The 27,529-nt window shown below is 39.3% G+C and overlaps 1 protein-coding gene across 8 annotated transcripts in view; it reads left to right on the top strand.

The window, feature by feature from the left end:
- MIA2 (MIA SH3 domain ER export factor 2) overlaps positions 1-27,529 on the top strand; it is a 95,005-nt gene that overhangs the window by 25,501 nt on the left and 41,975 nt on the right. For 4 of the 8 annotated variants that reach the window (XM_055132808.1, XM_055132807.1, XM_055132809.1 and 1 more), the window contains exons 2-9: positions 5,774-5,905; positions 7,469-7,490; positions 7,582-7,670; positions 12,241-12,309; positions 15,924-16,034; positions 17,115-17,186; positions 17,613-17,717; positions 24,536-24,658. In XM_055132808.1, coding sequence (XP_054988783.1) covers positions 5,798-5,905; positions 7,469-7,490; positions 7,582-7,670; positions 12,241-12,309; positions 15,924-16,034; positions 17,115-17,186; positions 17,613-17,717; positions 24,536-24,658 — 699 coding nt within the window. In that variant the 5' untranslated portion in view covers positions 5,774-5,797. Of the gene's footprint in view, positions 1-5,773; positions 5,906-7,468; positions 7,495-7,581; positions 7,671-12,240; positions 12,310-15,923; positions 16,035-17,114; positions 17,187-17,612; positions 17,718-24,535; positions 24,659-27,529 lie in introns of all 8 variants that reach the window. The other 4 variants (XM_055132803.1, XM_055132802.1, XM_055132810.1 and 1 more) reach the window with 2 other exon arrangements.

Below are 27,529 nucleotides of genomic sequence, written 5' to 3'. Positions count from 1 at the left end.
GGGAATCGAACGCAGGTCGGCAGCGTGCAAGGCAAATGCCCTACCCGCTATGCTATCACTCCAGCCCCTACTTAGTGGTTTTTTTTTTTGGTTTGGTTTGGTTTTGTTCTGGAGCCACTCCTGGGGATGATCAGGGCTTACTCCTGGCTCTGCATTCATAAATTAATCCTCACCCTGCTCTGTAGACCATATGGGATGCCGAGGATCAAACCCAGGTGGGCTGAATTTAAGACAAAGGCCCTAGGTGTACTATTGCTCCGGCTCCAGGTTTTTTTATTTTTTAAATAAACTTAAAAAATTACATTCTGAGATGTAATTAATATAATTTCAGAATTCACTCATTGATAATACTATTCAGCTCTGATATTTATGTTTTTGTTTAGTTTTTGGCCTCTTCCCATTGACTCTCTGGGGACCCTTTGGAGCTGGGGATGGAACCTAGGTAGGGTTTCTGAATGCTAAGTATGTGCTTCAACTTGTTGTTTGTTGCCCCAGCTTCGAGTTTGATGACTTTGTTTTTTTCATGTTCACTGTTTTGTGCTACTATCACCACAACTTGAGAACATCTAGCTTGGGAGAAGCCCCAACAGTTGGCATCTGTTCTTCTGTTTTCTCATTCCTTAATAACTAACATATACTTTCTACATGGATTGTCTATTCTGAACAGCCAATGTGTATAGGATCATATAACATGTGGCTCATGTATCATATTGATATCTGTATGTACATTTTTGACTTCCTAAGTGTCCTCAGGAGGTCTGGGGGAAGTTGCATTAGTGATTCTTGGCAGTTGGGTGGCTGTCAGTTCAGCACAGGGCCTGAGGATGCAATGCTGCTAGGCTCTGCAGTGCTCGGGATAACCCAGGCTCACACAGTGATGCTAAGAATTGAACCCGGGTTAATCATTCTACTATCTCCCTGCCCTTGTGTAGTATTCTTCACACTCTCTCAAGACTTCCACATTGTAAGATGTAATAGTACTTCATTCTTTATCGTGAATAATATTATGTTGCATGGGTGTGTACCACATTTTACTATAGGTTCAGAGTTTGGGATATTTGAGTTTTCTCACTTTTTAGCTATTGTGAATAATGCTCAAATGAACATTCATATACAAGATTTTTTTTTTTAATGAATATGTTCACTTCTCTTGGGTATATTCCTGGGCATGGAATTATTGATTCATATTTACCATATGTTTAGCTTTTTGAGACACTGCCAAAATGTTTTTCACAGAGACTACACCATTTTATTTACATACATGTAGTTTGAGTGTTCTTTTTTATATCCTCCACAATTAAAACAGAAAAACCCAGCCCATTGAGTGAGAAGTGCTATCTCTGAGATTGTGATTTGCATTTTCCTAATGACTAGTGATATTAAATATCTTTGCATGTGTTTATTAGTCATTTTAGTACCTTTGTATTTGGAGAACTATCTTCGTTTTGCCTTTTCAAAAAATTGGATTGTGTTTTGACTATTGATATCTTTATTGCATCTTTATATCTTTATTGCATCTTTTTCAGACATAGGATTTGTGAATATTTCCTCCTATTCTAGTGATTTTTTTTTGGGTCACACCTGGCGATGCACAGGGGTCACTCCTGGCTCTGCACTCAGGAATTACCCCTGGCGGTGCTCAGGGGACCATATGGGATGCTGGGATTCGAAACCGGGTTGGCCATATGCAAGGCAAATGCCCTACCCGCTGTGCTATCTCTTCAGCCCCTCTAGTGGATTTTTTTTGACCATCTTTATGGTCTCCTTAGAAGTACCAAGATTTTGAATTTTGATGGAATTTATCTGTAATGTTTTCCTTGGATAGTACTTTATGTGTCCTATTTAAGAAACTTGTTTTAGATAAGGTCACTAAGATTTATGCCTGTGTCTATATTTCTTAGTTTCATATTTTTTATTAAAGTATGTGGTTCATTTTCAGTTAATTTTTATAAAGTACATAAAATATGGGTATGGTTTTATTTTTTTGCATGTATATATTCACTTGTTTCAGAATCATTTGTTGAAGACTATTCTTTCTTTATTGATTTGTTTTGGTACTACTGGTGAGAATTAATTGACCATAAACCTCACAGTTTATTTCTGGGTATTCATTTCTGTTGGGCCAGAGGTTTCCAAGCCATGGCCAAACTGTTTTGTTTATTGTATCTTATAGTAAGCTTTGAAATAGGGCAGGTGTGAGCTCCCAACAGTGCTTTTAGTTTTTGGTATTACTTTGGTGATTTTGGTTCTGTAGCATTTACTTTTGCAAGAGACAGTTGCAATTTTGATAGGGATTACACTGGATTAATAATTCAATTTGGGAAAGTTTCCATTTTGACAGTACTAAATTTCCGTTCTGTAACCAAGAGATGCCATTGATATTTTTTGTTGTTGTTGTTTGTTTCTGGGCCACATCCAGGGTTGCTCAGGGCTCTGCACTCAGGGTTGACTCCTGACAGGGCCTGGGGGACCATATGGGATGCTGGGGATCGAACCTAGGTTGGCTGTCTGCAAGACAAGCACTCTACCTATTGTCTTATCTTCCCAGAAAGGGCCCAAATGATACATTTTTAAAGAAATAAATAATGAGAAAGAAACCTTTGATTCCAGGACAAAAAGTCATTTGGACCAGGGATGTGGCTAGCTGTAGAGCCCTTGCCTCGCATGCATGAAGCCCTAGGTTCAATCCGTCACTAAACTAATTGAAGAGCTAAATCAATCCTGTATTTTTTGAATAATTTCCATTCGGTTATTGTTTGTAATTTTTTAAATTTGCTACTGGATTGTTATTGTTTGTTACTGGTTTTTGTGTTTATTTTTGTATTTGATTAAAATACAAATATTTATTTTATTTTGTATTTATTACTGTATTTGATCTGATTTGTTATTGTTGAGGATTTCTATTTCAGTTTTGATTTGTCATAGCAGCTAATGGGCTGGAGTGATAGCACAGTGGGTAGGGCGTTTGCCTTGCACATGACCGACCTGGGTTCATTCTTCCATCCCTCTCGGAGAGCCCAGCAAGCTACGAAGAGTATCCTGCCGCATGGCAGAACCTGGCAAGCTACCCGTGATGCATTCGATATGCCAAAACCAGTAACAAGTCTTACAATGGAGACATTACTGGTGCCCGCTCAAGCAAATCGAGGAACAATGGGACGACAGTGCTACAATGCATAGCAGCTTATATTGGCCTCTGAATAAGTTAGGGTGAGCTCTCCAACCTTTGTATTTTGGAAGATTTAAAACGGATTAGTGTTAATTCTTCTGTAAACTTTCTTTTGGGCTGCATTGGACTGTGCTCAGACCCTAGTCTTAGCTATGTGCTCAGAGATCACTCCTGGTGAGCTTGGGGGACCATATCGAGAGTCAGGATCGGACCTGGATCGGCCACATGCAAGGTATATGCCCTATATGCCGTACTGTTGCTCCGGACTGTTCTGTAGTTTTTTTTAAAGTGATCACTTTTTAATCCATTTGGTCCTGGGCTTTTTTTTAATTGGAAGTTCGTTTTGTTTTTTAAATCCATTTGTTTCTAAGTCCATTTTTTTCAGTCATAGGTTTATGGATTTAAATCCATTTGTTTCTAAGTCAGTTTACTTGTAGGTCTGTGGATTTAAGGTGAATTCTTGAAACTTAAATTCTTTTTGTTTCTTAGTCCATTTGATTCAGCCAACTTGAAGCTTTCACTTAGAATATAACATCTTTTATGATAGAAAGGCTGATAAAATGCTATTTAACTTAAGATATATCCCTATACATGATGATGATGATGATTTGTCTTTAATCTAAGAGATGCTTTTAGAATTTCCCGTCTTGTTTTAATGGACAGTGTAAAGAAAATTAATAGATTGTTGAAATAGCGAGCGTTTTACGTTTAGAAATGGTTGGAAAGCTCAGAGAATATATAAATAGTAAAATTTATTTCTGTAGTAATGGTGTGCTGAATTTGTCAGGCAGACGTACTTTTTTTCTTTTTGATTTTGAAATACAGGCCTTTTTTTTTCTTTCTCTTTTTGAGTTACACCCACCAATGCTCAGGGATTACTTCTGGCTCTGCACTCAGGAGATACTCATGGTGGTTATTGGGGGACTATATGGGATGCCGGGGATTGAACCTGTGTCGGCTGTGTGCAAGGCAAACGCCCTACCCACTGCTCTGGCCCCTTTAAAATACAGCTTTTAAGGAAATAATTCAGTTGGCTCTAGTGATGTCATTTATCTGTGAACTCTGGTAAGTTGCATAATATAGGAAGAGGTGGGGAGGGAGGCAGTGATCCACTTTGAGGATTTTTTTTTGTTTGTTGGTTTTTGTTTTTGGGTCACACCTGAAAGAGCTCAGTTACAAACTTTCATAGGGCTTACTTCTCTCTCTGTGATTTCAGGGATCACTCCTAGGAAGCTTGTGGGGAAGTTATGGGGTGCTGGGGATTGAACCCGGGTCAGGAGCATGCAAGGCAAGCACCTTAGCTGCTGGACCATCTCTCTGGTCACTAGGGAATATATTCTTTTTTTTTTTTTAAATTTTTATTTATTTATTTATTTATATTTTTTATTAGTTTATTTTTAATTAGAGAGTCATCGTGAGGGTACAGTTACAGATCCATACATCTTTGTGCTCATGTTTCCCCCATACAAAGTTCGATAACCCATCCCTTCACCAGTGCCCATTCTCCACCACCAGTAAACCCAACATCCCTCCCCCCCTCCCCAGTCCCGTCTCCCCCCACCCCACCCTACCACTATGGCAGGGTATTACTAGGGAATATATTCTTTTGAAAGATACAATCAGGTTTATTTACTACATCTGATAAACTATCCATAGCAGTATGAAAAGAGTGTATTTCTAGGTTAAAGTTTCAAAAAAAGACCTGGGATAGAGTAGACCTAAGGAGTTTTTTCTATGTAGAAAAGATCTTATAAAACAGACTTTTCACAGAAGTTTGGGTTGAATTCTGAAAAGTGTCAAATTTGATAGGACTTTGGGTTCTTTAAATGGTTTTTCCCCCTCTTTACCTTTCTTCTGTAATGTATGGGGGAAGGGGTCTGATAGCAATGAGGAATATTACCCTAATAGATGAAGATATATAATGTTTGCACCCAGAGAAAGAGGAAATGAGAAACAACTGCAAAAACCTTTGTATTTTTGTGTGAAAACATATTAGGGAATGTTGAAAGCCACGGTTAAGTGTCACTCATCGCCTTTGGAGGAAGAATAATAGAAATTGTTTTTGCATGCTCAATGAATATATTACCTTTATAGGCAGATAAAAAAAAATAAAAGGAGTTGTAATACTAGGATAAAGAGATTCATGTTCTAAACCCAAAGCTCTGTTGGGGTTTTTAAAGTATGTTTTATCTGTATTTTTGCTCTTGTTAACTCTAGTCTGCCTTTTCTTACTTCCCTATTGTTCTATATTGTTAATATTTCAAAGGTAATCTAGGTATCCCCTATTTGATTCCTTGCATTCCTTGTCCTGTTATTCCATATACCACTTGTAGTGAGGTCATTTGGTATTTGTTCTTCTTCTGACTTGCTTCACTTAATATGATATCCTCTAGTTCCATCTAAGCTGCAGTGAATTTCATGATTTCATCATTCCTTGGAGTTGCAGGAGTTTGTAAAAAAAAAAAATGCAAAACATATTTTAGTTTACCCCTTATCAAATGCACATGCAGATACTTCACCAGTGTTGCTTTTATAGTTTGTGGGTCTATTTCATTATTGTACTCAAAGTGCTGTTTTAAGAAGTTAATTTTATTTGTTTTCAAGGTGGTGGCAACATTGCCTGAAGATATGAGACCAGGCCCTAATCTTTATGGTTTTCCGTGGGAGTTAGTGATTTGTGTAGCTATCGTTGGAACTTTTGCTGTTTTCTTGTTATTGTGGAGAAGTTTTCGGTCGGTAAGTAGTCAATATCAATGTTATGTCCCAGTAAAATGTTTATTCTATCATTGACTTGAATTAGCAATATTTTATTATGGTTTAGGTATATGACTGTGATAGTATTGAGTTTATGGTATTGGCACATAAAGTCATTGCTTCTACTTCCCCACTACCAGACCATTTGTGGTTTTGGGAATTAAACCAGGGTTGACTGTGTGCACGATGTGCATCTTACCAGCTTCCTTAACTCTGAACCCCTCTTGATCCCTGACACTCATATGATCCCTTAAGCCCCACCGGAGTGTTCCCTGAGCATAGAATGAGAAATAAGCTTTAAGCATTGCTGGGTGTGGTACCTTCACTGTCCCCCATCCACTGCAGAAAAAATAAAAATAAAAGGTTCCTATTATATTTTTTTGATAATCCCTCAATTTTATATCTCAATTCTAATGTTTTCCTACATGCTTATATTACATTAATCCTAAGATCCTAAGCCTGACTTCCTTATACAGAGATTTTTATGCTTCATTCTAGAGCACATGTACTTTACCAATTACACTAGCTCCTTGATTGTCTCCTCTATGATTTTTTTTTTTAAGGGATCAGTATTTTTCCTTTTTACTTTTCTTGGCTTGTGTTTGGTCTTTATATATACTGGTGCTCTGAGGCTGCTATTGGCCAGGTGCTCAGGGGGTGCTCCTGGCAGTGCCCAAGTCCCCAGCCATGCTGGGAATCTAGCCCAGGCCTCTCTCGCAAGCAAAACATGCACTTGAGCTCTAGTCCCTTTTCCTTCTTTAAATGTTTAATATTGGTGTTTTCACTTATTTCATGACGTAACTGTTGTATGAGACTGTATATGTTATGCAAGTAACAGGTTAATAAATTGTTAAATGCATGTTGCATATCAGGCCCACAGATCCACCTCCTCTGGTGACATTTCTCACATGGCTACTAGGGGAGATGATACTAGAGAAGGCCTGGGATGGTTTGTTTTGGGGGTTAGATAAGTTTGAATAACAGTGGGAAAAATGGAATTAAACAGGCATCCTTTAGGTAAAGTTATTTTATTTATTTATTTATTTTTCTTTTTTTTATTAGTGAATCGCCATGAGGTACAGTTACAGACTTACACTTTTTGTGCCTGTGTTTCATTCATACAATGCTCGAGTACCCATCCCTCCACCAGTGCCCATTTTCCACCACCAATGATCCCAGTATCCCTCCCACCCACCCCCAACCCCCCATCCCATCCCACCTCTGTGGCAGGACATTCCCTTTTGTTCTCTCTCTCCTTTTGGGTGTTGTGGTTTGTAATAGAGGTATTGAGTGGCCATTGTGTTTGATCCATGGTCCACATTCAGCGCTCATCTCCCATCCCTAGCGGGTCCTCAGACGACACCAGGTAAAGTTATTTCAATATACAAACACATATATGAATCTTCAGTAGGGAGACTTCAATTGATAGCTTTTTAAAATTTTTTTTCTCATTGGAAATAGAGCTCTTAAATTGGCAATAGAAATAAAATAAATTAGACTTGCCTGAACATAAGTTTGTAATACAGTTTTTGTTAAATATTTCAGGTTAGAAGCCGACTTTATGTGGGTAAGTTCTTTAATTTGGTTCTCATCATTGTTTATAGTATTAAAGTGAAAACAATTTATGGTCATATTTACTCTTTTTCTTTTTTTTTTAGCAAGAGAGGGAAAGCTTGCTCTGGAACTTTCTTCACTAATAGAAGAAAAATGTAAATTACTTGAAAAATTGAGCCTTGTTCAAAAAGAGGTCAGTTTTCAAAATGTGAATATTCTTGTTATAGTTAGGGACTTTCCACTTCCTACTGTAAGTACTTCTGTATAACTTATTTATCTCGATGTCAGATACTGTTGGTTAACACAGTTGCCTTGTGTGTGGTCGACTCTAGTTTAATTCCCAGCACTGCATTGTCCCCTGTGCCCTGAGTGACCCCCTGACCCAAGAGCCTAGAGTGACCCCAAATGTCTTCCTTATCCCTTCCTCACTTGGAAAGTTTGAGAGTTCTCTTGTCTCACACGATTGATTTATGAACTAATTTTACTACTGTGGTAGAGGCATAGTGGTGTCTCATAGTATTTGATTTGTATTTCTCTGACTAATGAGGTTAAGCATTTTTTAAAATATGTTTTATTGACATTGGTTTTATTTTCTAAAAATTTATTTACTTTAGAGGGGGCCTCCCAAGGAGTCCTCAGGTGGCCTGGGACAGTTATCAGGAGGTCTGGGACCATACCTGGGGATTCTGGAGAAACTGGTGGTTCATTGTGAGAGAGCCCATGATGTGGTGTTGCTCAGGCCTTCTGTGCTGGGGATTCCCTGGGCCACCCCAGAAGTGCTCAGGTGGCCACGTCATGCCAGCAATCAAATCCTGTACTTCCGCCCTGACACTGGATACTTTTTTGGTAAAGTCTGTTCAGTTTTTTTTTCCCAAAGATTTTAAAGGTGTGTTTATCTACATTTTTCTATTGTGATATGTAAGAGTTTTATTTTGAGCAGAGAGCCATCTGGTTGTTTTGATTTCTTTTTTAATTTTTGTGGTGCTGGGGATTGAACTTAGGGGTTCACATATGCAATGCATTAAAGTATATTACCCACTGAGATATATCCCTGACCCCATTTTCTTACATCTTCTGATCTTTTGTCAAATATAGGTGTTGCAAATTCTATTATTACTCCAGGTTTGCTTGATTTTTTGTTTCATCTGAAGTTTTGGTAAGCTGAAATTCTTTTTCTTTTTGATTTTGATGTGGATTTTCTTGTGCTCAGGGTCATAACAGTGCTGTGGGCCACATATGTGGTGCCAAACCACATGCTAGGCAAATGCCTTAACCTTTATACTATCTCTGGCCCACAGTGTTCTTTTTTTGTTTTTGTTTTTATTGGGTCACACCTGGCAATGCTCAGGGGTTCCTCTTAAGTCTGCACTCAGGAATTACTCCTGATGGTGCTGGGGGACCATATGGGATGCTGGAGATTGAACCTGGGTTGTCTGTGTGCAAGGCAAGAGTCCTACTTGCTGTACTATTTTGCTGGCCCAGACCCATGAAGGTTTTTTTTTTAATTTTTAAAATTTTTACATGAATCACTGTGACGTACAGTTACAGACTTACAAACTTTCGTACTTAGGTTTCGGTCATACAATAATCAAGTACTCATCCCTCCAATAGTGCCCATTCTCCACTACCAATGATCCCAGTATCCTTTCCACCACCTCCACCATAAAGTTTTTAATTGTAATAGTGTAGTTATCAAGTTTTCTTGAAGATAAGTGCATTTTGCTACCTATGTAAAGAAAATTGTGTCTGCTTAAGGATATAAAGATAGTTTTCTGAACTACTATTTGTTCATTTTTGTTTTTGAGCCACACCTGGCAATGCTTGGGGTTACTTCTGGCACTCTTGGCATGCTCAGGGGATTTTATGGGATGCTGGATATCCAACTTGGTCCAGCTGTATGCAAAGCAAGCATACTACCTACTGTACTATCTCTCTGGCCCCTGGGTTATTATTTTTTTCTTTTTGGGGGGTGGAGTGGGGTAGGGAGGTTTCTGCTATACCTGGTACTGCTCAGGAACTATTCCTTGCTCTTTGTTCAAAATTCATTCATGTAGTGCTCTGGGGAACATGTATGGTACTGGAATGCCACCTACATGCAAGACAAGTGCTTTACCCCTGTAGTATCTCAGTGGCTCCCAAAGTAAAATTTGTGTGGGGGCAGTTGGGCCACACCCAGTAATGCTCGGAGGCTTTACCTTCTTTTAATTTTTAAAATTTTTATTTGGCATTTTTGGGGTTACACCCAGCGATGGTCAGGGGCTACTCCTGGCTCTGCACTCAGGAATTACTCCTGGCATTGCTCTGTGGATCATAGGATGCAAGGGATCAAACTCAGGTTGGCTGTGTGCAAGGCAAATACCCTATCCACTGTACTATCGCCCTGGCACCTTCACATTATTTTCTATGCTGTTTCTGTGCAAGTTTTAGGCTGTTGCTCATTAACATTTGATGGTTTATGACCATCTTACTATTTTCTGAATTTTTCTTTTATTTCTTTTCTTTTTTTTCTTATTTTGAGGGGAGGGACACCTGGTGGTACATAGGACTTATTCCTGGATCTGCACTTGGATCACTCCTGGTGGGGCTCAGGGAACCACATGTGATATGATACAGTGTGATGCCCGGGACTGATGTGGGGATTGAACCCAGGTCATTTTCTATTGAATGTTATTATAACACAATTTGTGATAATTTGAAGATTTTTTGTTGTTGTTGTTGTTGCATTTTTTTTAAATTTAATTTTTTAAAATGAGGACTTATTATTGCTTATCATTAGCAGTGAGGCTACAGATATTAATCACAGGTTGAGTGCCAGAGTGATAGTATAGCTGGAAAGGTGATTGCATTGCATGCAGCTGACCCAGTTTTGATTCATGGTATCCCAGACAGTCTCCAGAACCTGCCAGGAATGATTCCTCAGTGCAGAGCCAGGAGTAACCCCTGAGCACGACCAGATGTGCCCCAGCCTTCTAAAAAATTTAAAATTAGAGGGTTGAGATATTTGGAAACTAGGATTGGTTCAAGGAATTAGTCCTTTTTTTTTTTTTTTTTCTTTTTGGGTCACACCTGGCGATGCACAGGGGTTAGTCCTGGCTTTGCACTCAGGAATTACTCCTGGCGGTGCTCAGGGGACTATATGGGATGCTGGGAATTGAACCTGTTGGCTGCATGCAAGGCAAACGCCCTACACACTGTGCTATTGCTTCAGCCCCGGATTAGTCTGTTTTGATGTAGTCATTCTCATGAGGGTTGATACTAAATTTCCTGTTCTTTCTGTAACAGTCTTAGGAGCATAAAGCAACGCAAACGTATTCTTTTATAATTCTGGGTATCAAAAGCACTGTAGGACCTTAATAAGATATCAGCAGGCAGCAGGTCTGTTTCTTTTTTTTTTTTTTTTTCTGTTTGTTTTTGGGCTACACCCAAGTGGTGTTCAGGGCTTACTGCTTTCTCTGTGCCCAGAGATCACTTCTGGTGGCACTCAGGGGACCTTGCAGTGCCAGGGATCCAGCGTGGGATGGCTTTGTGCAATGTAAGTGCCTTGCCCGCCATACCGCCGCTCCGGCCCAGGTCTCTTTCTTCTTGTGAGGCTCCAAGAGAGTCTCTGTTCTTTCCCTTGTGCTGTCTTCTAGGGGCTCTCCACATTCCTTGGCTCCAAACGTGATCCCTCTGACTTAGCTTTCATCTTTCATTTTGATCTTCCTGCTTCCCTCTCTAGGAACCCTGGGAGTACATGGGACTCACTAGGATAATCTTGTATGTTCTATCTCAAGATTCTTAGTTGAATTACATCTGGAAGTTTCAGAGATTAGGATGAGAGTATGTGTGGGGTGGCATCATTCTACCCCAGAGCCCTGTTCTGAGCGCTGACCTTGCTCCATCCAACTCAGCGGATCCCAGACTTCAGGCTTTCTTTTCTCAGCTTCTAGTTGTAAAATCTCTATGCTCTGCTCAGTTTCTTATCCTTCACTTTTCTGCGGTGGGGGGATGATGGGAGGAAATGTTGAGTGCCGAACTAGTATTTTTAAGAATTTCCTTTTTTTTTTCCCCCTTAGGGTTTGGCTATTATGATAGTTCTTTGAGGCCTTTGGATGAATCTTTTTGGGTGCTTTTGGGGGACACAGGTGGGCCACCTGGCAGTGTTTGGGATTGAACTTCAGACTCCCACATGAATCATTTTCCCAGATCGTATTTTTTTTTTATATTATCTCCTAACTCTTCTTGTTCTTAGCTAAAAACAAAATAAAACAAAAGATGATCTAAAACAATATAGTCTTCCATGTGATCACTTTTTAAAAGCATCAAAGTAAGTGCTTTTTTCTAAATCTTATATTATTGTTATGTTTCATTGTCTTCTTTTTGATCCACCTGCTTCCCTTTGAAGGACCCATTATTCTTGGTTGTTCTTTTAACGGTTTTATATTCCTACTTGATTTCTTGTGTCAGTTGAATTTGAAGTGAACGTTCTGATGGTCAGCTAGTATAAACTCTTTAATAATAAATGGTTGTTTATCCAGCTTTCTTAGTCTTCAGGGTGAAGATTTATTATCTGTTGTCCAAGGTAGGTGTTGCCTTGTATGAGCTTCCTTGGCTTGTCTGTTGTACTAGTGCTTTCTGTATTCGAAGCACTCAAAATAAGTAAATTCAAGGGAAATTTAATATTCATGTGGAAGTGGATTCTGTCTGCATCTTGGAAATATCGCTGGATAAAATTGGAAATCAGATTTATAGAGTTTTTACTTAGAGTGTTGCTTTCTTTTCAGTATGAAGGCTTAGAGCCATCTTTAAAGGATGTCAGCCTTGAGGAGTCAACAGAAGCACAGAGCTTGGAGGTAAAAACAATAATATAATTACAGATCATGGGGAAATATTATTAAATTTAAAAGTTAAGTATCCTCTCAAAACTTCATTATATTTATTTGATTTTTGGGCTACATCTGACTGTCTTCAGGGGCTATTCCTGGCTCTGTGCTTAGGACTGACACCTGGCTATGCTTTGGGGACCATTTTAGAACTGGAATTGGTGGATGTCAAGACAGTTGCCTTAATTGCTGTGTTATCTTTCTGAACCATCTTTTCAAAACTTATTTTTCCAAAGGACTTGTTGAAGGGCATCTGGATTTTATAACAACATTTAAATTAAACTTAAAAAAATCATAATAGAATACTAGTTGGCAGCATAAAAGAAGAAAACTGACCTGATATTGGGGCTGGAGGAGATAGTTTGGATAGGTGGAGTACAAATCTTGCATGCATGAAGCCACGAAATTGCATCCGTGGTGTCTAGTGACTTATCCTTCATCTGCTGCCTTTTCCCCTCTCAGGCCCCCCCAGCACTTCTGGTTGTAGTCCAGACCCCTGAGTGTTGCCTCGGTTAGCCTTGGTGGCTCTCAGCACCAGAGATTCAGGTAGTGCTGTATTGCCAGGGCTAAGCACTGAACTGTCAGGCATAACCTCTAAGGTCCAAACAGTGCTGGATGATACCCTCCCTCCCATCCCCCAAAATATTCAGCTCAGGGCTTATTCTTTTTTTTTTTAATATGTAAATTATTTATTTTATTGAATCACCTTGTGGAAAGTTACAAAGTTCTCAGCCTTATGTCTCAGTTATACAATGCTCAAACACCCATCCCTTCACCAGTGCCCATATTCCACCACCAAAAACCCCAGTATACTTCCCAATCCCCACCCCTACCTGCGTAACTGATAAACTTCACCCCATTTTCTCTTTACCTTGATTACATTCCATATTTCAACACAAAACTCACTATTGTTGTTGGAGTTTCCCCCCCAAAAAAACAGCCCTACTGACAAGGAAGCATTTGATAATTAATTTTCTGTTGCTGATAATGAAGAGATATGAAGTTGCGCCGCTGCCGCGGCCACACGGTTTAGGATTTCTGTATTTTAGTATTTTAGTAGTTAAGTCTAGGGAGATTTATGTTAGAAATTGCATCATTTCCCTTCCTGGGGCAGTATGGGGCAATGGCTTAGTTCACCGTCTAGAGACATGGCTGCAAACAGTTTTCGGGACCAAAAGTAATCTAGCTGGCCTCCTGATCGTGGTCAGTCAGCAGCAAAGCGGCCACACTTTGGCCACACACCAAAGTGTGGTCGCTCGGGCCAAGTCTCGGTGGAGCACGTGCTGGTATTGGCCCTGGACAGGGCTTATTCTTAGCTCTGTCATCAGGGATTGTTCTTGGTGAGCTCAGAGGACCATATATAGGGTGCCTGGGATTGAACCTGGGTTGGATGCATGCAAGGCAAGTACTTTCTTACTACACTGTCTTTCTGACCTGCTCAAATTGTTTTGGGTGAGGTATATTCAGTTCATTGGAATTTAGTACTATATAGAAACTTCTTTTGTGCGAACTGTACTAGTTGACCTTTTCTGTTGTGACTCAGTTTGTTACAGGAAAAATAGGGATCATTTTCCTAAAATTCACAATAGCTGGCAACAAGACAGTTAATAAATTCTGCCTTTATTTTACTTGCAATAAGAACTGACAAGTATTAGACTGAAATTAAGGTTATTTTCCAGGGGACTGGGCCGTACCTGGTGATACTGAGAGACTAATCCTGACTTCATTCTCAGGGATTGCTCCCTGTGGTGCTCGGGGTCATACGGTGCCAGGGATCAAACCTAGGCCTTTTGTACTGGCACTAGTGGCATATGCATATGCATGAGCACTAGCCCTTTGGACCCTCTTCCTGGCCTTGAGTGATTTAGTTTGGAAGCAATGGCAGTGCTGGTAATGTTTGACATCTGGTTTTCTGAAAAGCAGGAGCTTGTACTTGTAGCACTTAACTGAGTTCTTTTCTGTAAATACTTGCACTATAACTAGTTTTTGGGTACCAACCTTTGTCACTGCAATTTGGAGTTTGGAAGAGATAAATGTAATTGACTTTCCTAAGTCAGGTAGTCAAAATGCTAAGTAAAGAAGGAAACTAATTTGATGCTTAGCTGAGCTTTGACAGATTAGGGTGAGTAATGGGAATGCCTTACCACTGTTGGAGAGGAGAGTGTTAGAGAAAGCATGGCAGTGACAAAGGGCAAGGGAGGAAGTCTGCTTCTGCTAATGCTAAAGTTGCAAACTGGGACTTTGTCCTCATGGTGTACGTGTTCAGTCAGTTGAGCTTTGCAGTTCTAAGTCTCTGTAATCATCAGAAACTTTTTCATGGCATGAAATTCCCTAGTAGAGTTCAAAGGAAGTTATATACATTGATGTACATTTCCTAATCTTATCACTCTTCATTTTGTACTTAATATTGTACTTAATATTTTTAAAAAGTGTGAAGTTTTTGTATTTTATTTGTTGAGCCTATCTTTTAATTACTGTTCCAATAGTCTTTTGTTAGTTGATTTTTAAAAAAAGAACATCACTTAGTGTGCTAAGCAAAGAGCAAGCAAAAACTGGAGAGCAGAAGACTTGTTGTTCAAGTTGGTGGATTTGTAGATAAAATAAAACACCTATTTGTTTTGAAGGCATTGGTGTGTCTAATCTTACTGTAAACTTTGCTTTTTTTTTTTTTTTGCGTTTTGGGTGACACCTGGCAATGCACAGGGGTTACCTCCTGGGAGCTCGCTTTTAAGTTTCTGGATGTTGGCCATTGATGGGATTACACATACCTGGGTTCCTCTGCCGGTACCTTCATGCGTGAGGTCCGTCCGAACTTGTGGAGAGGGGCCTTGAGCATGGCTGTAGCTAGGTTCCGATGGTCTTTGGCCACCAGGAGCTCTGCTTGGGGTGGGGAGGGAAGCTGGAGCCCATCCCCTCCTAGGAGCACCGGGGAAGACAGCCAGGCTTGCGGGCAAGAGACTCTCTGCATTGCTCTCACCACTTTTGATTGATACATTTTTATTTCTTTAATTATATTAAGTTGGATTTCTCATCATTTTGTATATAATGATTAATAGAAGGAATTGGCAAACTATAATCAGTGTGTTTTCTACTTGTTTTTGTAAATAAAATTTTATTGGAACACAATTATGTTCAATGATTTATGTATTACCTTGACTTTCTTTTTTTTTTTCTTTTTGGGTCACACCCAGTGATGCTTAGGGTTACTCCTGGCTTTGCACTCAGGAATTACTCCTGGCAATGCTTGGGGGACCATATGGGATGCCGGGGATCGAACCCGGGTCGGCCGTGTGCAAGGCAAATGGCCTACCCGCTGTGCTATCGCTCTGGCCCCTACTTGACTTTCTTACCTCATAGATATAACTGAATAGTTGAAACATAGAGAGACTGGTTGCCTGCAGTCTTGAATATTTGCTCTGATTTTCTATAGGAAAAAGTTGCTGATCTCTAGAATTATTATTAATATTATAAAAATAAAATATTATACCAAAGTTATACAACTTAAATACATTTATCTATTTGATTATATGTATCTTATTTATCCAAACCCAGAATTTCTCTCATAACTTTGACTTCTTCTTTAGGAAACCTATGAGAAATTGAACAGGTCTAACTCTGAACTTGAGAATGAAATACAGTCTCTTGAAGAACAGTTGGAAGAAGAGAAATCCAAACATTCGGAACAAGATGAATTGGTAAGACTTTTATACTTCAGAGTACTATAGAAGAAAGCAATGTATTGGTTTAAAAAAAAGTAGGGAATCAGTTGAAGTATTATGTGTCCTGTAAAAAAATTCAAGGAATACAGGAAGCTGTAGAGTGGAAAGTAAAAATTTCCATATCTATTATTTCCATATCTACTTTTTCTGTAGTCAGAGGTTACCTTTATCATGTTAAGTTTCTTACTTAACAGAAAGAGTTTTACAGAAATTTTTCTTATGCTTTTGGAAGTAGCTCTGTAATTTAAATTGAATAATCAAGTATACAATGAGCATTTTCTGTTATCCAAGAGATAGATACGTTGACGGTTGCCTTGCTTTTATGAGTCCCTGGTCTGATTCCTGGCATTTTCCAAAAACAAAAGATGTGTTAATTTTATTTTAAAATCTGACTTAAAAAAATAAAATCTAACTTAAGGAAGATTTTGTTGTGAGTGTGTAAAATGATTTAACAAGGGACAATGTTAGTGTACTTACCTTGGATATAACTTAAATGTTACAAAACACTAAAAAAAAAAAAGAAAAGGGAAAAGATAAAATACAATTGATAAAGTACAAAAAAAGTCTTTTTTTGGGAAAAAAGATAAAATAAAAAAATACAAATAAAATATACTTTCTTTCATAGCTAATTCTCTGAATTATATGTTTCTGAAGTCTTTTGGAGGAGGAGGGCATTCAGGGGATCCAGGGACCACTCAGAAATTCTCAACCAACTTGGCCAAGCGATTCATTGCTTGGATCTAGGGATGCATATTGCTTGGGCCCTGTGTGGCTGGGGATTACCTAGGTCACTTCAGCAGTAGTAACCTGTAGGGTTGTACCTTGAGATCGAACCAGTGTCTGCTGCATGCAAGGCATGTGTCATAATCTTTGTGGTTCCAAGCATATGATTCTTAAAATTTGAACTCTCGGTTTTGGAACAAAAGTGTTGAATTAACAGTATATATATATTGGTATATATTATACTGTTCTTATATACATAACACTTATATATATAACATTTTGAGACTTGCAGGGGTTTAGTAAACGTTTGTTGACTGATACTTGTCTTTCCAGATGGTGGATATTTCTAATAGGATACAGGCTTTAGAAGATGAATCAAAATCCCTCAAATCCCAAGTAGCTGAAGTAAGTTGAATCTAATAGATTTGTTGCTTTTGAAAATCATCATAATTTTACTATTTCTTTGTAGCTAAGGAATGAGACATATAAAAGTAGATTTGGGGTAGAGTGGTTTTAGATAAATGAGTATTTTATTCAAGGTACTTGAGGAGTGTATAAAAAATTAGCACAATTTTCTACATATTCTAACCTATGTAAAGATGTTTATAAGTGGTTAAGCCACTTGTCCAAGGCTATCTGGCATGTTAGCATCAGAGCCAGGACTTAATTCTTGGTTGGCCATTTTTCTGCTATATTGTACCACCTCTTCTGTTAATAAAGTCAGAAGGTTTTGTATTTGCGTATTTGTTTACTTTTAAGCATGTGTTTTAAAAAAAGGGGCTAAGGTAGTATATTGTTAGAAACTTGATACATTGTATTTTATTTATGTAGGCCAAAACAACCTTCAAAATATTTCAAATGAATGAAGAAAGACTTAAGGGAGCTATAAAAGATGCTTTGAGTGAAAATTCCCAACTTCAGGAAAGCCAGACACAGGTTTGTACTGATGAAGGAGACTCCCATTGTGAGTATGTAATTATAAATGACTGAAACATGGGTGAGGCAAGTACAGGCTTTTCCTGGAGAGCACAGGATGGGTAATCTCTTCTGCATACTTTGGTGTCTTTTGTATAAGGATAAAAAAATGAATACTCCCAACGTATTCCTCTCCCAGGAGTGAAGGTAATCAATATTTTAATTATCACAGCAGAGAAAATTTAGCACCACTTCTGTAAAGAGTGGAATGCAGAGAATATTAGTGAGTTATTTGAGCTGTTCGTTCTAGTGCATAAAGATGTAAACAGATCAAATGAGGCTTTTGCTTGTTTCATTTTCTCTGCCACATACACAGACACTCCAGTGTACCAAAATATATTTCCTCTCCCATGTTTCAGTACAGTTACAGCTTTTCAGTAAGAAATATTATATTATCACACTCTTTCATGATGTTCTCTGAATACATGCATCATTCTATTTTACCTAACGTTTTATGTTCTCTGGAGTTAAAATTGTCTTATTTCCCATGTGCCTCTCTTTAATTCATATGTATGCTCTCTTTTCTAGACACATAATTATCGTTTTCTGTGGGAGGGCAGGTACTGGTAATGTTGAGGATCAAATCCGGGGTTTCATAGACACGAGGCGTATGCTCTTCCACTAAGCTACAGTTCTGGTCTCATAAGTATCTTTTTACAAAGAAAAATGTAGATCTGCGAATTTCACTTTTTTCTTGAAGTAGTCCTTTTTGAGTCTTCCATTTTCCTGAATCATTAGGAAATTATTGTAGGTCTTTTTTTTTTTTTTTTTTTTTTTTTTGCGGTGCACAGGGATTACTCTTGGCTCATCCACTCAGGAATTACTTGGGGTGCTCGGGGGACCATATGGGATGCTGGGAATCAACCCGGGTTGGCCGCTTGTAAGGCAAATGCCTTACCCGCTGTGCTATCCCTCCAGCCCCACCCCCCCCCAATTTTTTTAACCAAGCTTTCATGCTTCCATGTCTTTCTGCTTTTCACTTTTAGAATTACTTTTTTCTCCTTCATATGTAGTCCTTATAGATTTAGTACCTTTCTTCTAAATCTCTTTATTGTTATCCTAGTAGATTTCAGGATAAAGTTGTGGTATAAACCTTTTGTTAAATTTAAAGTTTCCTTTTTGTACCTTAAAATTTTTTTCACTTAGATTATTTAACTTTTTTCCCATTTATAACTTTTATTTTATTTTTTTATTTTTAATTTTTACGATTTTTATACATTTTACTTTCATAAAGGAGTTCACAATAGTTCATTACAGATAATATTCAAACACCCACCCAACCAGCGAGCATCTTCCCACCACAATAAAAGGGAAGTGTGTGAAAGTTGTATTTCATTCTGGGGCCATTTTAGCCCGTATATACAAGTATACAAGCAAGTATATTAAAACCAAACACATGTGTGCTACTTTAGGTACATCAGTGGGCTAGCATATAAGAGATTATTTAACTCTTTACAAAAATTTTTGTTGTTTTTGTTTGTTTGTTTGTTTTGGGACCACACCTGGCAGTACACAGTCAGTGCTCATCATTCGTGATGATGCTTGGGGAACTGTGTGATGCTGGGGAGCAAAACTCAGGCTTTCTGCATATGAAGCATGTGTTCAAACTTTTTTGAACTATTTCTTTTTTTTTTTAATTTATCCTTTAATTAGTGAGTCGCCATGAGGGTACAGATACAGATTTACACATTTTCAAGCTTGTTTTTCCCTCATACAATGTTCGCAAACACATCCCTCCACCAGTGCCCATTCTCCACCACCAATAAACCCAGTATCCCTCCCACACCCAGTCCCATCTCCCCCCCCCCACCCCACCCTGCTTCTGTGGCAGGGTATTCCCTTTTGATCTCTCTCTCCAATTGGGTGTTGTGGTTTGCAATAGGGGCATTGAGTGGCCATCATGTTCAGTCTCTCAACTACTTTCAGCATGCATCCCCCTTCCCTCGAGGAATCTCCAACCACATTTTACTTGGTGTTCCCTTCTCTATCTGAGCTGCCTTTTTTCCCAGCATGTGAGACCAGCTTCCAAGCCATGGAGCTAATCTACTGGTACTTATTTATATTATTCTTGGATATTAGTCTCCTACTCTGTTATTTTATATTCCACAGATGAGTGCAATCTTTCTATGTCTGTCTCTTTCTGACTCATTTCACTTAGCATGATACTTTCCATGTTGATCCACTTATATGCAAAGTTCATGACTTCATTTTTTCTAACAGCTGCATAGTATTCCATTGTATAGATGTACCAGAGTTTCTTCAACCAGTCGTCTGTTCTAGGGCACTCGGGTTTTTTCCAGATTCTGGCTATTGTAAATAGTGCTGCGATGAAGATATAAGTGCAGATGTCATTTCGACTATACTTTTTTGCTTCTCTGGGATATATTCCCAGCAGTGGTATTGGTGGGTCAAATGGGAGCTCAATTTCTAATTTTTTGAGAATTGTCCATATTGTTTTCCAAAAGGGCTGAACCAGTTGGCATTCCCACCAGCAGTGTAGAAGAGTCCCTTTCTCCCCACATCCTCTCCAACTGTGGTTGCTTTCATTCTTTTGGATGTGTGTCAGTCTCTGTGGTGTGAGGTGGTATCTCATGGTTGTTTTGATCTGCATCTCCCTGATGATTAGTGATGTAGAGAACTTTTTCATGTGCCTTTTGGCCATTTGTATCTCTTTTTTGGGAAAGTTTCTGTTCATTTCTTTGCCCCATTTTCTGATGGGGTTGGATGTTTTCTTCTTGTAGAGTTCAGCCAGAGACTTATATACCCTTGATATCAACCCCTTATCTGATGGGTATTGGGTGAATATCCTTTCCCATTCTGTAGATTGTCTTTGTATTCTGGTCACTGTGTCTTTTGCGGTGCAGAAGCTTCTTAGTTTAATGTAGTCCCATTTATTCATCTCTGTTTCCTCTTGGTTGGTCAGTTGCGTGACATCTTTGAAGAAACCGTTGGCTTCAATATTGTGGAGAGTTTTGTTGACCTTGTCTTCAATGTACCTTATGGTTTGTGGCCTGATGTTGAGGTCTTTAATCCATTTTGATCTGACTTTTGTGCATGGTGTCAGGTTGAGATCTAAGCCCATTCTCTTGCATGTGGTTGCCCAATTGTGCCAGCACCATTTGTTAAAGAGGCTTTCCTTGCTCCATTTCACATTTCTTACTCCCTTACCAAAGATTAGATGGTGATACATTTGGGGTTGTGTGTAGGGATATTCCACCCTGTTCCATTGGTCTGAGGCTCTGCCTTTTGAACTATTTCTTTAACCCTTAAATTGCTTAACTTTCTAGGCTGCTTATTTCTTTTTCAGTCACCAAATTTCTTTTTTTTTTTTTAATTTTATTGAATCACCATGTGGAGGGTTACATAGTTCTCAGGATTATGTCGGTTATACAGTTCTCAAACACCCTTCACTTCACCAGTGCCCATCTTCCATCACCAACCCCCCCAGTATACCTGCCGCCCCCTCCCACCTCCCCAGTCCCAACCCTTGCACATGATATGTTTCACTTCGTTTACGCCTTATTTCGATTACATTCCATGTTTCAACATACAACTCACTATCGTTGTTGGGGTTTCCCCCAAAAAAGAAAAGCAGTCCTATTGCCAAGGAGGCATTTGATAGTTCTCCATTGCTAAGAATATAGAGATATTAAGTCCCGCTGTTTGTTACATAGTTTTTCTTTTTCCCCCTTGCCCCGCGCCACCGAGTTCACGCCTGTTTTAGTAATCGCCACGCTGCCTGACAAGGGAAAAAAAAACCGAAAAGGATGGTTATTTCCCGTCATCAGCAGGCGTGGGGCTCTGGCTTAGTTGATAGACTTGTAGAGTATCTGCAAGCAGTCTCTGGAACCGACGGTCTTGCGCTGGTGTCGGCTCCGGCTCGAGATTCCACCAGCGTCCCGCTGTTCCTTGTACATAATTTTTCCCCTTATATCCCATTCCCACGCCACCAGGTCTGTTTGCTTAATGGACATCACACTGTAGTTGATGACACACCGCGTTTCTTCCCGAGAAAGAAGAAAATTTCTTCTCAGCCGGCGTGGGGATATAGCTTAGTTCAGTCTAGTGAGATGGCTACCACTTTGATTGCCTTCAATATTTCAGCAACAGACTTACTATTAGGATCTCCCACAAAAGTCCGCCCCATTAGAAAGGAACCATTACATATTGCTCATACTAAGATGACATTAGGTCGCGCGGCCGCAGCAGCGGCCGCGCGGTTTTGGGTTTCTGTATAAAGTCCAGGGAAAGTACAACCAGAAATAACATCACTATAAACTTTTACCCTTTTATGGTGCTCATAAGATGGAGAAACCTAGAGAGAGGCTCGGCGTCTCCGTTTTGCGCTCAGGAAAACCGCGGCCCCTGCGCTGTGTTCAGGAGGGAGGAGTTGAGAGAGAGACAGGTTAAAAGAATTGGGGGATGCCCGGGTCCCACAGCTTCAGCACGCCGTGGGGTCTCTGGTCCCATGCCGGAATTAGTTCAGTGGGCTGCTTGGGGTCCGAGGGCGCTCCCTCGGGCCCCTCCATCATGCTCCTTCCACAGCCGGGTCCAAAAGGAAGCACACGTGGGGGAGGTGGGTTTAAGTATCTAACTGCGGTGGGCGGGGGTCGCCGCCCCCGCCCCCTGGGGACTCCCGCAAGCGCGCTCACGTCCTGTTTTGGCTGAATCGGCGACTCCGTTTTGCGCTCAGGAAAACCGCGGCCCCTGCGCTGTGTTCAGGAGGGAGGAGTTGAGAGAGAGACAGGTTAAAAGAATTGGGGGATGCCCGGGTCCCACAGCTTCAGCACGCCGTGGGGTCTCTGGTCCCATGCCGGAATTAGTTCAGTGGGCTGCTTGGGGTCCGAGGGCGCTCCCTCGGGCCCCTCCATCATGCTCCTTCCACAGCCGGGTCCAAAAGCACCAAATTTCTTGAAATAAACTATTTTGTTTTCATGGGATCCTGTGTTTTAATAGTTTTCCCTAATTTTTTTAGACTGCAGTCTCTTTAGGGACTCACTGTAGACCAACTAATGACCAATCCCAAAATGTTTTCTTTAATTACATTTGTTTCTTCTTGTTAGTGTCATTTTATTCTCCTTTACATGCGTAGAAAATAATATCTTTCTTGTGCTTAGGAAATAAGTCAGCGAAGCCTTAGTGTTTCGAAAAAAAAAATCAGCTCACAAATTGCTTCTTTTCCTTTTTCTGTTTTCTCACCAACTTTTAATAGCTCTTTGCATGAAAATGTTATGTTATTAACCCTTGGCAACATATAGGAATTTTTCTTAGTGTCTGGAGAGATTCTATCTGGCCTTTTCCCAACTCACTCATGTTCAGTATCCAGCACTGCTTATAATTCTATGTCCCACTTCTAGGGATGCTTGAGAACAGAGTCAGAAGTAAACCTTGAGCATAGCCTGGTATGGTCCCCCAAATGAAAACCAAAAAAAATTTCTTTCTAGTTCTTCTTTGCTTTGTATAACTTTTTGATTTGATAAGTTTTAAAGAATTGTCGTGGCCAGAGAGATCAAGTGGGCAGGACACTTGCCTATTGCCTATTGGGTATTGCTCAACCAGCCTGGATTTGATCCCATATGGTGACCCAAACCCTGCCAGGAGTGATCCCAATGGGCAGAGCTAGGAGTAAGCCCTGAGCACTGCAAGGTGTGATCCAAACCAAACAGAAAAGTTGTGTAATTAATATGTTTATTATGCCAAGCTTTTTTGTTGTGTTCAGAAAACCTCTCCTGCATAAGTATCTCTCCTGCAAAATTATCATTGAAAGATTGTTTATATAAGCATTCCTGGAAAATAAATGTCAGTGATTTGAAAACAATAGATTGCTTATACAGAATCTGATCAGTTTCATACTACTGGTATTTTTTTTGGGGGGTGTTCACACCTGGTGATGCTCAGGGGTTAGTCCTGGCTCTGCACTCAGGAATTACTTCTGGTGATGCTCAGGGGACCATATGTGATGCCGGGGATTGAAACCCAGTTGGCCATGTGCAAGACAAGAGCCTTGCCTGCTGTATTCTCTCTTTAGTCCTAGATTGATGGTATTTCCTGCAGGCTATTTTAACTACAAAATAGCACATGATTAAAAATAAAACTTAATGTAAATAATTTATGGATATTGAGAATGGTATGAAATGATCAAATAGATAGATCTCAGAAACTTATTTATTTATTTATTTATTTATTTTGCTTTTTGGGTCATACCTGGCGATGCACAGGGGTTACTCCTGGCTCTTCACTCAGGAATTACTCCTGGTGGTGCTCAGGGGATCATATGGGATGCTGGGAATCGAACCTGGGTCGGCCGCGTGCAAGGCAAACGCCCTACCCACTGTGCTATTGCTCCAGCCCCCCCTTTTTTTTTTTTCCAGAAACTTTTTATTTTTTTATAAATTTATTATTAGGTCAGCTGAAGACTGCTTAAGTGTCTAACTTTATATTACACTTCTTTCTTGTGTGTGGGGGTAGGCTTTGGGGCCCCACACTGTGGTTCTAGGATGCTTGCAGAACCAAGTGATACCAAGGGCATTAAACCCAACTTGCAAAGTGCTTATTCAGCTCTTTGAACTATCTCCTCAAGGCTACCTCCCCTGCCCTCACCCTTTGAAAAGAGGAGCCCACCTACTTTTCCTTCTCTTTTCTCTCCCTTTCCATTGTTCCATCCTAATAACACATTGTGTTGTATATGCTAATATTATACCTAAATTTATGTACTCTGTATATATGTATGATGAGATGATGTGAACTACTTTTCTTTTTTCGTGGGGTTTGGATTCTAGCTTTTGCAAGAAATTGAAACATGGAAAGAACAAATAAATGAACTTGATAAACAGAAACAAACATTCGAAGCCTCCAAAGTAGATGCAGAACAAGTTCTGTATGATAAAGAAAAACAGATCAAGGTAAATGACCCTATTGGTTTTAATGAGTCAGCTAGAATTTATAGCAATTCTGAGAATTTCTAAGTTTTTGTTTTTAGTGGCATTTATTAAACTTGTACTGGAGTCATCATCCTTATTGCCAACTACTCTCTGAAGACATAGATTTTATATGTACATGCAAGCTACCAAGAGTTTCCTGCCTACATGGGAGAGCCTGGCAAACTCCCTGTGGCATATTCATATGCCAAAACCAGTAACAGTCATGGGTCTTATTCCCCTGACCCTGAAAGAGCCTCCAATGAGGCATGAATAAAGGGAGACTTCTAAAATCTCAGGGCTAGGATGAATGGAGACGTTACTGAGGCTGCTCGAGGATGATGATGATGATGATGTATATATATATGTATATTTATTAATATTTGATGTGTCTTATCCTTTATATTTTAGCTTAGGTATATAAAGAAGAAATTTTAGTCTGTAAATTACTAGAAGAGCCAAGGAGATAATTCATTGGACAAAATGCGCATATTTTGCATGCTGGAAACCCAGATTTAGTCCTAAGCACCACATGGTCTCATGAGCACTGCTGGGAGCCACTCCGAGTATTGAGGGGAGAGATCCCAAGCACTGATGCATGTAGCTGAAAAGCAAACAAAAAGTTGTTAGGAAATTGTTCTTCATAGTTTCTCACTGACTGAGAAGAGACCCTTGAATACTGCCAGGCATGGCCCCCAAATTAAAATTAAAAAAAATTTTATATCATAAAAAATGGTTAGTGAATAAAGAATGATCCTGATTGAAACTGGAAAAAAAAAAGAATAGAAGATTTTCCTTTTTTTGTCTTTAGACTGTTATCTATTATTTCTATTATTAAGTGGTTATAAAGAATTTTAGGAATTGGACAAAATAAAATTAAGATTATTAGCAGGATATCTTTAATACCTAGAATGCTTTATACATATTTTCACAGAGAAATACTTTTGGAACATAACTAATTGGAATTTGACTCTTAGCTATCAAATGGTTGATATTGTTATTAGGGTTTATTGGCTTTTTCCTACTGTGTCTCTCCTTTTTACGCATTACTTTCTGCCTGTTCTTTTAAAATATTATGTGTCTAAGCTGCAGGTACTCATATCTAAGTTGCAATTAAGATACAAATGATATTCTGTGATCTATACAGTAACATGAATGTCATCATCTTCAGTTTTTTTTATTTGTTTTTTTTATTATTATTTTTTTATTTTATCACCATGTGGAAAGTTACAAAGTTCTCAGGTTTATGTCTCAGTTATACCGTATTCAAACACCATCCCTTCACCAGTGCCCATATTCCACCACCCAAATCCCTGGTATACCCCCGCCCCCCACCCCAACTGTATAACTAATGAATTTCACTTCATTTTCTCTTCACCTTGATTACGTTCCATATTTCAACACAAAACTCACTATTGTTGTGGGAGTTATACCCCCAAACAAGATAACCCTATTAAGGAAGCATTTGATAGTTTTCCATTAAAAGATTGTATGTTTCAGGTTTTAGAAAAGGTCGCCAGGGCTCCATCTGGAGAAGGTGTGCTGGCTGCACCTCCTCCTTCCGGCTCCCCGGTGTTGTTGGCCCCAATTCGGGTCCGGAGCATTTTCCGGGCCGCGTTGCTCACCAGAATGCCTGGCCGCTTCTCTGTTGAATGTGGCAAGATGGCGCCGAGGGTGGGTCGAGGGCGTGACTTCCGGCGGCCGGGACCACTTGGAGTTTGGGCTGGCGCCGCCCCACTCCAGTGCCCCCCCGCGGCTCAGATGTGTCCCAGTCCCAAATCCCGGAGCCGTGTTAGTTGCTGCTCAGTGTCGCCAGGGCTCCATCTGGAGAAGGTGATCATCTTCAGTTTTATGTATTTATGCTGGTTAGGTTGCTACCAAGAATGTTTACGAGATTCCAGATTTAGTAGTTGTGTTCAGAAGCTGACGTCTTGTTTTATTTTATTCCCCCAAGCTTATTTTACAAAAGGTTTTGGGATTCTTTTTGAACAGAACAAGAATGAGGTGCTAATCTCAAGCTATATGCTCCAAGCTCTAGGCTGTATTATTTGTGCCCAGAACTCTCAAGAGGGAGGAAACTGAAGGATGAAAACCTAGAGCAGAGGGTTTCTAGGTGGGTCCTTCCACAGGAATGCATAGCACAGTCATCTTATTACCTGTAGTGCTAGAAAATCTTTATTCAAGAAAATTTGCTTATTAGTGTCAGAAAATCTCTAATGTTTCAAATTGGATTCTCATTATTTTCTTTTATTAGTTGAGGTAATTGTTTGATTGAATAAATGAGATCAGTGAGATTTTCTTTTCTCCTGGACTTCATGAATATGTGCTGACGTTTTTGACATCACACAAATTTTTTTTTTTTTAGTTTTTAAAAATTTATTTATTTTTTTTCAAGCATTTTATTATTATAGATTATTTTGATATCCTGTGACAAGATATATCATTACCACTTCTATGCAGTTTATGAAAAAGTTGGCCACCCACATTATTAAATAAGAAAGAAGTATAGAAAATCTTGATATATGAAGTAGAATATTATAAAGAGTGAGGTAGAATATTATAAAGAGTAAAGTCAACAACTTTAAAGTCAGTATATCTAAATTGATTTATAACTTTGCTACAAGCAAACTAATCACCAGAAAATGAGTGATATATCTTTTTGTGAGACTGTCTTCTGACCAATTCAATGAAAATTGCATTTACTCATTAGGGTTATTGTAAAGCTTATCTAAACTTATGCCAAAAATAATGAGTATAGTACTTAGATACACTAGATACATTCCCATAACCTTACTTTTATCTTTGCATTAATAATTTACATTCATTAATTTTCCTAATAATCTTATACCTAACATG

This window comes from Sorex araneus, chromosome 3 (assembly GCF_027595985.1).
Source record: "Sorex araneus isolate mSorAra2 chromosome 3, mSorAra2.pri, whole genome shotgun sequence".
Lineage (NCBI taxonomy): Eukaryota > Metazoa > Chordata > Mammalia > Eulipotyphla > Soricidae > Sorex > Sorex araneus.
This window is presented reverse-complemented; position numbering and strand designations above follow the sequence as displayed.